Genomic DNA, 14,950 nt, shown 5'->3' on the forward strand with positions numbered 1-14,950 from the left:
TGCACATTGCTTAGAGTGTATGTCTTTGCTTGTATCCATATATTGTTTATGTCTGATGGCAAGTATGTATTTGGGGGACTATTTCGTATGACTCAGTTTTTTGTAACCAGGTTGAATTCAAGGTAAGACTCAATGAGACTCAACACTTTTGCTGACACTGCTCTCCCCTTGGCCAGTCTACCTGAGCTAGGAGTTGGATGCCACCCATAGGACATCCAGTTGACAAGGGTCCACCCCACTCTGAGACCTGTGGTTTTGTACAACTGTGTTAAAACAGAGAGCCAACCTGTGGCAGTGAAGTCTTCACATGGACCTTTTCATCAACCTCTTTAACCTCCAGCCATCTCATATCACCATTCATTGGCAGTTGGTGCTTCTTCCAGCTTTAACATCATGATAGATTTACATTCACTCCTGCTGCCAGCCCCTGATGGGAAGCAAAGCTCAGTCAAATAATGTGCAAGATTATAAGACTTTGCCCAGACGTTTCTGCTGGATTTGACATCTCCTTATTATTCATCAGTCTCTATACATTATATCCCTATTTTTTTTCTTACCGACACATCATAGTATGGGTTATGCAATTAAGGCTGAAAGATGTAATTAATAAGTCAACTTAAACCTTAAAGACAACACCGCTGCTGACTTATTGAAGTACTCTCATGAAACACCTGCTCTTAACACCCAGGTGTATGATGGAAAAGGTGTTCAGATGTTCTATTTAATTATCAATTAGGTTAAGTCAACTGCTAAGTACCAAAAACCAATTATGGAAGAACAAAAAAACCATCACCCTGTTAACTGCAGCTCAGTCTCTTCAGTATTAAACTGTTGAAATCTTATCTGGACCAATAAAACTCTGTCTTTTTCCCTGTCATTTAAAGTCAGCCCTGGCTTTCTGCAACTTGTCTCCAGATGTGCACTAATGCCCTACAAAGGCTGATCTGCTCTTGACACCCCCAGCTGTTTTTTTTCCTTGCAGAAATTTTTAGGGACTTCTGTGAGAGGTGTGTGTTTTGTGCAGGGAGTTATCAGGAAACAGGGCCTGCATGGCCCGAGGACAGATGTGCTGCCCAGGTACAACCTACCACAGACTTACGCCATTGAAGGATCATAAGAGCAGTGATCTCTTCGAGCAGTCAGTGTTTCATTAATCTTCATTTTGGAGTTAAACTTTCTGGATTCATAGCCTTGAAGGTTCCCAGAGTTCTCTGTGTGATGGTGGACTGCACCAGCACTTGCAACCCATCACAGGTCCCACAACATCTCACAAGGGTGTCCGCTAACTCTTACCTGTCCTCCGCAGCTCGAATGCACCCCCATCCTCAGCGGCCCCATCTTCAGGACCTCGCCACCTGTCGCTTGCTGCCTCTACTATCTCCTCTGCTCTCTCTGCACAGTCTAGGTACAGCTCTCATTGAAACACCTGCCTCACCCCCTCACCTCTGCAGATCAGAAGAGGGTGATTGCTCACTCTTGGGATTCATGGACCAAAACTTTGCCCATACACAGCCTGAAAATGCACATGAGCTGACAGAAGTCCAAATGTGTTGCATTCCTTTTTGGAAAATAATATTACATTATTTCAGTACATAGCCAGTACTTTAGTATGACAGGTCTTGAAAGAGGAAGCTCTTAAGTGTTTCAGAAGCCTTGTAATGTTATTGTTGTCAGCACTTTCATTAAGTTTTAACATGTGTACAAAGGAAATAAATTACTTTCACTGAAAAATAGTTACAGGGTTAACGTTAATATTTCTCAAGGTTTTCATCCTCCAGATGATGGAATCATGTGCAGAACAAAGGTTGTGGTTTTGCCATGGCAGTCAGTGAAAGGTGCTGGGAAATCACAGTTAGGCACATTAGGAGTTTTATAAATCAGTCCAAAAAGTGAGGTGCAGCACTGATGGTCACTAAATGACAAGCAAAGCGTAAATTTGTGTTGTTCTGAGCTGCATAGAACCTGAGAAAAACCAACCAAGAAAATAAGCAAACACAAGGAGAACAAGAATTCAGGCTGGTCCTAGGGTTAGTATGGGGGGTAAGAGGACCATCTCTCATACATCTCTTGTTAACTCTTGTGAAGAAACTATGTTAGTAAGCCAGGGCCACCACCGACCTCGGCACTGGAGGCCCTGCCAATCACCCCTGTCTTCCGCACCCGATCTCTGCCCGAACGAACACCCACTCTGCCCTCTGGGAAGCCCAAGCGCTTGAGGTACCCACACTTGGACTGACTAATGCAGTGAGAAAACTGTGTTATAGATTGTGTTACGAACACAGCGGCGTGCAAAGGCGCTGGGGAAGCTGGGATAGGGGATTGATGGGATTTTGGGACAGGACTTTAATACTCTAAATGAGAAGAAGGAGGAGAAACTCTTCTTGAGTATGGCTGCCTTGTGAAAAAAGGTCTGTTGTTCGCATACACACAAGTGTTGCACAAAGCTTTTCGAAGGAAGTCTAGTTGAGCTGCAGGTCCACATGAGTCATTAGGCTTCACTTTGCCTTTCATGTCACAGTTGCTCCATTGCTGTTAGTGTACAAGAGCAATCTGGGGTTCATAAGCTACTTTCTAATGTATAGGACAACTGCCCCAGGAAGATTTAAGAAGGTCTGGAATCTGGTGCCTGTTGGGGGTATTTGAAGCCCCCCATGGCTCATTGTTTGTCCTTCTATCATTCACAAACAGGGGTCCAGGAGGACCGTTGTGATGCCGTTTTTACTGCTTACTGAAAAACGGAGACGTAAATGAACTGAGCCAGGAGTTAGGGGTTGAAGGGCTTTTATGTGGGTCCACAAGTACTGGACCTCTGAGCTGCTTCTGGGAATTTAATTTTCCTACTAATTGCATTCCTCATGATGTGCCAGTGTTCTCACCACGTTAATAACCCAAGTTCCCAACCTTTATTGTTGGTGTTGTCAAAGAGGTGTCCATTTTACGTTCAGGTTGGTTTCCCATGCTGCTTCAGCTTGACTTGTCTGAATATGCAGACCATACTGGTTTGTAGCATGCAAAAGGCAGGTGTATGGTTTCTTGTGGTTATTTTTTATTACTCAGCTTCTTCTTAAACAATTTTATCCAAAGAGCATTACATAATCTTATATCTCTCCATGTAGCTGATGTCTTCGTCTAAAGGGATTTACAATGCATTAGTGCTTTAAAGAGAACATGGTACTAAATTATCTCAAAAGACCTTCTTATAAAGCTAGGTATTTTGCTGAAGTATTTCAGTTTCTTGACCTCCTGGGACTTGAACTCGCAGCCTTTTGGTTACAAGCCCATTTCCATCCCAACCTGTGTATTGCCTTGTTGTAAATGAAAAGGGGACCTGGAGGGCCCCCTATCCCAGGCTCTACCTCGCACCCTCCGCACGTCACTGTTTACCAGCATGTACATAGAGAGATTTGACTAACAATTAACTGAGAGGGGTCTGTCTTGCTTTGAAAACAGTAGTTGTTGCCAACCTCTTAGAGGAAACGTTAGACAGAGGGCTTATGAAGGAAGTCCAAGGAGGTGTCATCAGTTTAGGGAATTTTGCTGGGGGGGGGGGGGGGGGGGGGGGGGGGAATTTTTCTGTTTAACTGCTGACCTGAAGCCACAAATGAGACAGAATGGTAAGGCTTGGTAACATTCTGTAGTTTCATAAACATCACACGGCCATACGTTCATGATTACTGATTTCCGATTCAGACCCCTCTGTATAATTTATCGCCTTTATATATTTCCTTTTTCCGTTCGTTTCTCATAAACTCCCGCAACTTTATTACTAATGTCATGTTTCATTTTTAGCACTGATTCAGGTAAATTATGAAACTTTTTCTTACGTTTTTACCGCCTTCAATTCTTCTATGTGTTTAACTGTAGTAATAGTAGTAGATTAAGGTAAATAGTGTGTCGTGAACTTTGTTCACACAGATTGCATGTCTCTGGTCTCTCTTCGTTTATGGTGTCTGTGCTGTGTGGTCCAGTGGTCCTGTGTTGTAACTGTGTTGGAATAGACCCTTGAACACTGTGGGGCCTCCCCACTCCCCTCCAGGCTACAGCATCTCACACTGCAAGGTGGAGGCCACTTGGGACAGGAGGTCAAAAAGTGACCACCTTAAATGCATGGGTGTTTCCAAACTCTTAGCTTTACAGATTACCATAAACTTTATGTCTGAGACTCATACATAATGTTTGTTAAAGAAGGAGACTTGGCAGGTTGTATAGTATAGACACAGTGGGGTGCCACGAGTCATCCCTCATTATGATACGCATGATGCCCAGTAATTCTCAGGGATGTCCAGGTTTGAACAGACTCAATCTCCCAGAGGGCTCTGAAGTTCTTATTCTCCCTTGCGTGTGAAAGAGAATGCTTTCTATAACCAGGTCTGTTCCACAGAGGGGTGAATCTCACATTAACCCGTGACATCTCTCATACTCCATCCCATTGCTGATCAGCTACGGGCATTAGCGTGACGCTCACTCAAAACAAAGTTTTCAAATGTACACACAAATTCCTACTAATTTAAGGAAAGAAGAGAAGTTCACGTGTCAGACGGACTGTAAATGAGTGTAATATTCATTTCAAGAATTCCGTTTTAGAACCATTTCTAAAGTAACACATTGTCACTGCTGTAGAGGGCTGAATGCGGTATTTTTTTTCTCTGTGCGTTTGTGTCTGTCTGTTTCCCCCCAGAGCAAGAAAAATCACGATGGTGTTTAATTGCCACACTTTCTTTTCTGTTACATTTCTAGCTTCAACATGCAGACTTCCTCTGGTTACAGCTCCCAGTTCAAATCCACCCCCTCCAGGTACACATGTGGCGGACTTACTGGGATAACACGCACTAAGTGCCCAGAAACGTGTGCAGTAACCTCCGTACTTTGAAACATCCTTTCTGTTTTTTCCTCTCTGTTCTAGCTCAGTGTGTGCTCTCAGGATGATAACTTGCTTTTAGACCATTTCTACTAGTCTGTCATGTTGTGTTCCTAACCCTCCCCTTCTCTTAAATATAAACATATGCAGGAAGCGTGACTCCCCTCTCCATAACTACATTCCTTGTTTCGGTGGCCTCAGTGTGGACTGCTCTGCCGCACCCAAGGCTCTCTGTTCTAACACTATTTCAGGACAGGGCTGTCTCTCTCTGTAGCCCTCTTCTATGTTAAACTTGCACTAACCTGTGCACAAACAAGTATGGGAAAGCCAGGTACAGAGAACAGTTGGTGGGACTAAAACCAAGGAAGAGGCACCAGTCATCTTGGTCAGGTTTGAGCCCTCATGGCATGTCTCGGACACTCGCCATGGCAACAGCCTCCGCGGATTTCTCACATGCAACTTCCAGAACTTGAGGGTTTCAAATAAAACGAAATTGCCTCTTATTTATTAAATATGTTCTTTGCTCTGGCTGTAAAAATTTGACTCTGCAAATCAATTGTCATTTCCAGTAACGGTTTCTCTGTGATTGGATGACAGTGCTGTCAGTCACTTTTCTTGTCTGCCCTGTACAGGCCCTATGGCCAACCCCCATCCCTGCAGCAAAGTTCCATCGAGATCCCCATGGGCCCACCCCCAGCCAAGGTTGTCAGCACAGCCACCATTGTGCCTACCGCCTACCCTGCTGCTCCAGGTGCTGACGCTATGTGGTGTTGCTGGGTTTTTGCGCCAAGATCACACAAAGTCATACTGAAAGCACTCCTCTATTTCCTTCAGCTCCAGCCCCAGCCCCCATCCACATCCCTGCTCCAGCCCCTCCTCCTGCCGCCTCTGTTCCCACCGCATCCGGCAGGCCTCCCTGGATCTCCGACAGCAGCTTTGCTCAGAAGTTTGACCCTAGCAAGACTACTACCACCAGTGTCAAAGTTCAGCCTCTGCCCCAGGCGGCACCCCCTCCTCCAACCTATATCCCAAACCCCACCCAGGCCCCTCCTGCCCCAAGCCCAGCCTACAACCCTTCCCCTGTCTCTGCCCCCGCCCCCTTCCCACCAGTAGCACGTGGGGTGGCCCAGAGAGCCGAACGGTTTGCCGCCAGCAGTCGGACACCTCTCTGTGCAGCCTGCAACAGCATCATCAGGTAAAGCAGACACATCTAACCATGACCGCAGACCACTCTGCACATCCTGTAAGACTCTGCAAGGTCCCTCACATGCTGAGGATACAGTGAAACTTTGAAACTTCAGTAAATTCCGAGAGTTAATTTGAATGTCTTTTATGCCAAATTTTAACTAAATTATACAATGGTTACAAACCATTACAAACACATTTGGAACAAGAAGCCGTAAGTCAATTTGTTCTTAAACACAAAACCATGTTTGCCATTTAGTCAGTACAGATGAAAATTTCCTAAAGATGCCCCTTGTTTTACTCTGTAAAAATATCATTCCGTTAAAAACATCACGTATAGCTGCACTAAATAAATACTCTGTAAGATAGTTTTTATTTTTTATTGACATCAAATAGCAAGCAACAAAACCACCACACACACGAGTTGTGAACTCTGTGGAAGTGAAGTGAATTAAGATGGTCTCAGACTCCTACACTGTTTGAGTGTGGCTTTCTGCCAACTGTCACCTGGGCTTATACATGCAGGTCACTTTAACTCTGCAACACTCACAATTTTTATAAAATAGCGACATCAAGAGGCCAGCACAGTGGTACAGCAGGTAGCACTGCTTCCTCAAAACACGTGGGTTGTTTGGGCATAGGTTTGAATCCAGCTCAGCCTATGGGGAGTTTGCTTGTTCTCCCCCGTGTTTGTGTGGGTTTCCTCCCATGGTGAAACTGGTTAGTCGATGACTATAGATTGCTTGTAGCGTGTGTATCTGCATCTGCGGCAACCCCATGATGGACTAGCATCCCGTCCAGGGTGTACCCCTCCTAGTCTATTGCCCAGTGATTCCAGAATCCGCTCCAGACCGCCATGACCCTAACAAGGATAAGCGATTCATGAAAGTGAATGTGACAGATAGGTGAAGAAAATGTGATTTTACAGAATAAATAGGCAAACATTTGTGTCTTTCAGAGAGTTTGCAAGTGGGACATTCGTAACGGGAAAAATCAGTGTACATTAATTTAGTTATGCTTCTGTTTAAATGGGACATTGTAGTATTACAGGTCTTTGCAGCTACATTTTAGAAAGGCGAGTCCAGTTGCAATGGTCTGTCAAGTAGTGAGATTCCCTGTCATTTTTGTCACCCCCAAGGGGACCTTTTCTGGTGGCACTGGGTCGGTCCTGGCACCCAGAGGAGTTTAATTGCCACTACTGCCACACCTCGCTGGCAGATGTCTGCTTTGTGGAGGAGCAGAACAATGTGTACTGTGAGAGCTGCTACAGGGAGTTCTTCGCCCCCACCTGCGCCCGGTGTAGTACCAAGATCATGGGGGTGAGTCACATATTATCCCTGGGTTTGTCACTTTGCATGACAAAATGCAGACAGACTGGTAATCGTTGTGTCCTCGTTCCCAACAGGAAGTGATGCACGCGCTGCGGCAGACTTGGCACACCACATGCTTTGTGTGTGCCGCCTGCGGCAAGCCGTTTGGCAACAGCCTCTTCCACATGGAGGACGGCGAGCCCTACTGTGAGAAAGGTATGTGCCGCTCTACCTGCTCAGCGCCTGCTACCCTGTGTGGTCTTTGTGCTCAGCTTGTGTGCTCAGCTGCTAAGCTTTCCTGTCTTTCCAGATTACGTTGCCCTCTTCAGTACCAAGTGCCACGGCTGTGACTTCCCAGTGGAGGCCGGAGACAAGTTTATCGAAGCACTGGGCCACACCTGGCACGATACCTGCTTCGTCTGCGCGGTATGTACCTCCTCCTTTTTAACAGGAGGCAGCACTGACATGAAACTGAAAGATATTGCAGTTACATTGAATGTTGCAAAAACAAACAAACAATCACAGTGGGTGAAACTGTTTGTCCCGAGTGGGGTTGTGGCGAACCAGAGCCTAACCCGGCAACACAGGGCACGAGGCTGGAGGGGAGTGGACACACCCAGGATGGGATGCCAGTCCATTGCAAGGCATCCCAAGCAGGACTCGAACTCCAGACCCACCAGAGAGCAGGGCCTGGCCAAACTCACCACACCACCGCACCCCACTTAAAACACAGAAGCACAAGAGCTAATTCTTTTTTTCGTGTCTGTAAATTTAAAAAAGGTTGTTATCAGCTTGCTTGATTGTAGGCTACACATCCGGCATAAATTTACGAAAATGTTATACACACAAATTGTGTTTTAGTGAAACCAGTCAGTCTAAGCAAGTGATGTGCTTTTCATGTGGTATGTGAGGTGTGTGTGACACTGGAAAGGACACCACCATTAGTACCGGTTGTGGTATGACGAGGTTTGACTGCATGATCTATTCATCACACAGGTGTGCCACATCAACCTGGAAGGCCAACCATTCTACTCCAAGAAGGACAAACCCTTATGCAAGAAGCATGCCCATGCCATCAATGTGTAGCTTCAGCATGCAGGGTGTGGAAGGCAGGGCTGGTGGCTACTGTGTTACCCCTGACTTCACAGTCCCATGGGAGGGCAGCGAATGGGGGGTAATCTCCACTGGCAGAATGCCACCACCCTCAGCACAAAGAATGGAAACGTCAACAGCAATATTGTGACAACAGAGAGAATAAACGTAAATCAACCCATTTAAGAGCAAGTAGCTCATTACATCTACTGAAACCTAGTAATGACAGCTGTCAAGCTAAAGAAACAAAACGTGGTTTTTTCTGGTTCTGTGGTTGTGAGAAAACAGAAAGTTCAGCTGTGACCAAGATATTTTGGAAAGTGGTCTATCTTTAATTATATAAATTACTGTCTTTTTCTGAAATTTCTAGTGTGCAGCTCAATGGGTTAATGTGTTAGTCATCCTCATTGACATTAAATCCCTTCTTGATATGAATATATTCCAGGAGGAAAAAACAAGTGTCACCAAATACAAGATGGGAAACTCCGCATAAATGCATATCTGCATTCATGTTATTTGTGATTTAAAAAAAATATCTTGGTCCAAAGCTGACACATTCATAAAACTGTAGGACGATCAGATTTGTTAAATTTAAGTTTGAGGTGATGAAATCCTTTGCCTATTTTAATAGGATAAGTTTATGGTGAAAAGGATAGTTTATGGTAGAGTATGAATATTAAATACAGAGTAGAAACTGAAAATGTTATATAGTGTTTTCAGTTTATTTTTAGAACTTTATAACAGGCTAATAGCTATAAACCAACATTATAAAATTAATCAAAAGACTAGTTTATTGACATAAACGTGATGAAGAAATGATTCAACACATTTCAAATACTTATTTAAAACTCTTCATAGTAAGATCCATGATTTATTTTTAAAGTATTTATTTTATCTATTTTAATTTATTTGCTTTTTCATTGTCAGTTTATATTGTGCATCATTACTGCTTTGTATCGGCAGCGATGCTTTGTGAATACAACGGTCACCTGCTGTTCATTGGGTGTGGGCGCTACAAATGTTTGGTTGCCCAGAGGGGAAACCGCTGCTTAGAGTACAGTACAGGTGTGGGATGGGGTGACACTTTAAAGGAAGCTTCTCTTTTTATTGATGGCACGGGAATAGGCTTGGTCAGCTGGTTGTCTGCACGTTGGCCTGCAGTAGGAAAGCAGGTGATCTCCCACCTGCGGTCTTGATGTAAGGTATTTACAAGACCCAAATCAACTTGAAATCATGGTGTGCCTTACGCTGTTACGGCATACTGTTTTTTTTTTTTGGTTTTTTTTTGTCTAAATTAGGAGGAAACGTTGTGTGTGTCTGTTTTTCTAATTTATGGCCAAACGGGCCCCACGTAACCTTTTTATATCACCAACAATTTGTAATGCTTGGGTTGTTAGGCAGAACGAGACCGGCACTCATGCATTTCTTTTTACAATTGATTTTCTAAATTTTGTGTGTAGTCTCACTTTTTTTTTGTGACGCGTGTCTGCGATTTAGCCGCTTCGTAGTGTTTGGGGTCCTTTTGCGAGACGTGCGCTGGTGAAACGGAGAAGCAAGTGTGACGGAAAGCCTGTCGTGTTTTCTGAAAAGATACTGGAGGCTGCGGTTTGTGACCTGGCTTAGGAAAACACCAAATAGAAATCATTTTTCAGGTGAGTCTGAAGAGGAAGAGAATGAGGAAGAGGCTGAAGGGAAAACACACACACACACACACACACACACACACATAAACCAGTAATGTAGAATTCCTTCCCTACAGTGCACCAAAGAGCCATTCTAGGACCAAGTGGCCCTTTTTCATAGAAAACAGCCTGCAGTGCTTTTTATAAAGTACCTCTTTCACCAATACTTTGTGAAAACACCCTAGAAGTACTTGTCGTTCCAACTTTATCCCATTTGCTCCTTTGTGAGCCACTTAGTTTGTGATACAACTCATAACCCAGACAGTTCATCGCTAAAATACGGAATGGAGACTTCACATATTATCACGTTTTCTTTCCCTGAATGTATTCGAAGATAGCAAATTCCCCCTTAATAATTCTGAAATATGTATTTACTTTACTCATTTAGCTGACACTTTCCCCCAAAGCGACTTACAATGTTAAGCTACTAGTAATTGTTTAACCATTTATACAGGTGGGTAGTTTTGTTTCCTTGCTGGAATAATTTAGGGTTAGAGCCTTGCTCAAGGGGACTACACGCTGGAGGTGGAATTCGAACCTCCAACCTTTGGATCTGGAGGCGGGAGCTCTAACCACTTGGCTACCAGCTAAATGAATAAATACTGCTATATATATTACAAAAAGCAAGAATTATAAAATTTGCAGAAACACAGGCTGTGGAGTTGTGGTCACTTTGAGAGGGACATTTTGTGGATCACACAGATGGTGCTGTTCGCTTGCTTGGTGTTCCACATGTGGGTAGGCAACTGAAGGGCCATGACGGTGAACCCAGCTAACGAAGACCGATATTTTATTGTGAAAAACATTCACTATGGGCCGCTTCCTTTCGCAACAGCTGAGTGGAAAGTGTTACAGTGTTGAATGAAACACTTACACATTCTGAAATGGTCATTAAGCAGTGGAATAGACTTTCAGAATGCTGGGTATTTCTAGGCCCACCTCTTTCTCCCTCCCATTGCTGGCATTCTGTGCGCCCATTCGCTCTCCATTCCCTTCTGACCAGCTCCACTTTGCATTCATCGTTCGTTTGCTTATTCATTCCATTTCACTCAAGTGTCACTTGTGCTTCTGGTGAGCTTTTCCCCTTTTCATCCCAGTTTTCATCCTGGGCGGCACAGCGAGTAGCTGTGCAGGAGGACATGGGTTCAGTCCCCGCTCAGTCTGTGTGGAGGTTGCATGTTCTTCCTGTGTCTGTGTGGATTTCTTCCAGGTGCTCTGGTTTCCTCCCACAGTCCAAAAGACATGCTGTTCAGGTTCCCCCATAGTGTGTGAGTGACAGAGAGAGTGTGTTCCACTGATGTGTGGATGAGTGGCCTAGTGTATCTAGCAGTGTAAGTCACCTTGGTGAATAAGGTGTGTGGGCTGGTAACACTACATAGAGTTCATTTGAAGTTGCTTTGGAGAAAAGTGTCTGCTAAATAAGTAAATGTACGTATCAATTTCCTGTCCTCCATGGCGCCTCATCCACCTCTAGCTGGTAGTAACTCTCTTTCATACCCACCAAGTTTGTAATGCCCCCTGAAGGCCATGAGAACATTTCAGTCATACTGTAGTCCGAATGGCACTCTCCACTGCCTCCTGCAGCCTCGGGGTTAGCCGTCTCACCACTCGTCCACCCCAAGCTGCTTACCCAGAATGCCTTAACCTCGATCATTTATATTTCCTCCTCTTTATTTCTTCAGTAGAGCAACTTTTAATGACTCTCTTTCTTAACATTAAGCCTCTGGGTTCTGTCTAGTCCTTCAGGTGCCTGTTTATGCAAATGTATGGTTTGCACTGATGGTTAACTAGTTTATCAAGATTCTTAAGTGTGGAAATCTGTCCCGCTCTTGTTTTTGTTTATCCATATGAGACGAGAAAATATGTTTATCTTGCAATGAAGTGGTAAAACAGCATAGCTTTTGTATGACCTGCAGTGAGAAACAGTGAGAAAGTTTGATTTTTGTTCACTTTTTTTTTTAAAAAAAAAAATCACTTGTTAGATTATGACAAAGTATGGCTTTGATTTTACCTGCAGTTGTATGTCTCTTTTTTTCCACTTTGTGTTTTTTTTTTTTTTTTTCTTTGGCATGGACTGGATTTGAAGATTAGGAGTGTTTTAATTTTATGTTACTATTACTGTGGCGCTTTTTCCATTGTGTCTGTTCACCATCATCGACCGAATGTATAGAATGTAGAGACACTGTGTTCTATGTCATTTGCTTGTCAGGTGTCATACACCAAGAATGGTACATAGCAGCACCAAGAATGTTCACATTTTCCGTGCGTTTCAACATCGGTTTTACCGTATTTTTCCTTTTATGTCTTGAGTAATTTGAGATTTCTTTTATTACGCTAGAGTCTCATAAGGTACTGTCTTTTTACACGATGAGACAGGGAAGCACTGTAATATGTGGAAACCAGCTCAGCCGGTGTCACTTCATGGAGTCGCTGGCTGGCAGCGCGAGGGGCCGATACTGGTGTGTGTTGGTACACTAACTGTCTCAGCTTTGTGTCACAGGTGCCTATCTATATTAACAGCAGGAAAAGAACAGTTCACTGTAGTCCATGAGCAGAAATGTGTGCTACAAAGCAACAGTCAAGTGATTATGTACTACTGTGTGTACAGGGATTATACCCTGAATGTCTTGGTAAAGAACGAGAGCTGGGTCTTTCATTATTAACTGGACTCGGGTCTGGTTGATGGCCTTACTTGTGTGTTTTTCTTCTTTATTTTTTTTTTGTTAAATAAACAAGGCCTTAATGTTTATGAATGAAAAATGCAGGAAAGGTGATTTGAGACCCATTTTATTTAATGAACCCCTATTGGTTTGCCCCTGCTTCGGTGTTGCGAAGCTGCTGCTAACACCTTCTTTTGCATTTCGCGGACTTTTTCTTTCACCGCAGAATTTGCGATTATGCATCTTTTTTTTTTTTTTTTTTTTTTTTTTGTTGAATACAATTCCTCAACAACACACAGAGCTGTTGTGCTTCGGTTGTGCATGTTTCTCAAGAGTGCATGTATTCAAGTTATTGGCTTCAGTAAAAATGGTACCACTTTGGCAACAAGAAAAAAAAGAAAATGTCTGGTTATTTTTGTGGTTTTTAATGTTTCTTTTAATTGATACTACAGATATGAAAAAGGCATACATTGCGTAATGAGTTATATATCAATAAACAAGGGCGACAAGATTGTCACACTGTAACCTGAAGCCTGTTGTTTTGAATCCCACTCCGACAATAGTACCTTTGATCAAGGTACTTACCCTGAACTGACACAATAAGAATACCCTGCTGTATAAATTATCATATATGTATATATCATACATGTATAAATCATTGTAATGTGTAACATACTGTAGGTCACCTTGGTCAAAGTTGAACAGGATACACACACACACACATTTTCTGAAACCGCTTGTCCCATGCGGGGTCGCGGGGAGCCGGAGCCTAACCCGGGAACACAGAGCGTAAGGCTGGAGGAGGAGGGGACACACCCAGGACGGGATGCCAGTCCATCACAAGGCAGCCCAAGCGGGACTCGAACCCCAGACCCACCGGAGAGCAGGCACAGGCTAAACCTGCTGCACCACCGTGCCCCCCTGCTTGAACAGGATAATAATTAATAAAATTATCTTGCTTTGACTTGTTGAACATTCAAAACCTGAAAAACTGCATTATTTAACCTAGTTGTAACAATGAAATAATCGCATGGAGCGTAGAACTTTGGACACCAGCTTGGTGCGTTTTGTGAGAGGGAACACGGCAAGCGAGAAACCTTTTGACTCGGCACGCGTACCGATCGAGTCCCGCGCCGAGCGCAGCTTCGAAGAGCCATCTGCGGAGAAGGAATTTCCTCATTACAGGAATTTACGAAAAAATACTTTGTGCGCAAACTGCTTTCCGTTTCAAAGATGCCAGCACGCGGGAAGACGGAGATGCGAGTCATTTTGCGAGGGCCTGAAATCCACACCACGTCACCACGATACCGCGATGCGTGCCACAGAGTCGTCCTTTTCAGCCAGTTACGTAGTGCTGTTTGACTCAATTTATTAATTATAAAATAGACCTCTACTCAGTAGGTAGTGCAGTGTTTATTTCGGACAGCGGTGCAGCGGATGGTGCGGCTGGAGGTGGGATCGATCCCTGCTAGGCCCCATGTTTGTGTGGCTTTCGCCCCAAAGAATCCTCTTTCAGGTGGACTGGAGACTCTAAAATGCCCTTTGCGCATGTGTACGCGTTACATTTTTGTGGCGTACGGATGGACGAGTGTTTGTAGGCAGTTCTAGTTGACGTGACATTTGCAAGTCATCTTGGATTAACGTTTCGGCTAAATACCACGCAGGGGCCACTGCATGTTGCTTTGCAGAAAAGCATCTGGTAAATAAAGTAAATCTGAATGCTGGAGGTTGGAATTCCCCTCCTGCTGAAGTATCTTTGATCAAGGTACAGCATTACATTATATGACATTTACATTTATTCATTTAGAGGCTTTTCTTCAAAGCGACTTCCAAGGGACTATGGAGTGTTATCAGCCCACACACTAAAGCCTTATCACTAAGGTGACCTACACAGTACTGTACAGCACTGGCAAAAGATGACTAATAATGTAGGCCTCCTTAGATAAATGTGTCTATGAAACTTTTAACTTTTAAACTGAAAAGACCGAGCAGCTAAGAAACCGCTTTTAACGCAGCTTTTCTAGACACTGACGGCAAAAAGTTCCTCAGGGGCGTCGCACTGAATGCCCGCGCGCACTCGCGCGCCAGGTAGTGTCACGTGGCCGCATACGGGCCGCTCGCCCTCCTCCCCCGTTCCCTCCCTGCCGGGTAGTGCCGCGAGCG

General features: G+C 44.1%; 1 protein-coding gene across 5 annotated transcripts in view; it reads left to right on the forward strand.

Annotated features, from left to right (window-relative positions):
- The window catches only part of ldb3a (LIM domain binding 3a), a 51,664-nt gene extending 41,114 nt beyond the window's left edge, over positions 1-10,550 (forward strand). For 4 of the 5 annotated variants that reach the window (XM_018766284.2, XM_018766285.2, XM_018766286.2 and 1 more), the window contains 9 exons: positions 1,307-1,405; positions 2,086-2,217; positions 4,738-4,794; positions 5,491-5,609; positions 5,693-6,053; positions 7,182-7,362; positions 7,449-7,569; positions 7,664-7,779; positions 8,350-10,550. In XM_018766284.2, the coding sequence (XP_018621800.2) occupies positions 1,307-1,405; positions 2,086-2,217; positions 4,738-4,794; positions 5,491-5,609; positions 5,693-6,053; positions 7,182-7,362; positions 7,449-7,569; positions 7,664-7,779; positions 8,350-8,439 (1,276 nt within the window). In that variant the 3' untranslated portion in view covers positions 8,440-10,550. The remainder of the gene's footprint in view (positions 1-1,306; positions 1,406-2,085; positions 2,218-4,737; positions 4,795-5,490; positions 5,610-5,692; positions 6,054-7,181; positions 7,363-7,448; positions 7,570-7,663; positions 7,780-8,349) is intronic. The other variant, XM_018766289.2, reaches the window with a different exon arrangement.
- The last annotated feature ends 4,400 nt before the right edge of the window (positions 10,551-14,950 follow it).

This window comes from Scleropages formosus, chromosome 8 (assembly GCF_900964775.1).
Source record: "Scleropages formosus chromosome 8, fSclFor1.1, whole genome shotgun sequence".
In the NCBI taxonomy this organism is placed as follows: domain Eukaryota; kingdom Metazoa; phylum Chordata; class Actinopteri; order Osteoglossiformes; family Osteoglossidae; genus Scleropages; species Scleropages formosus.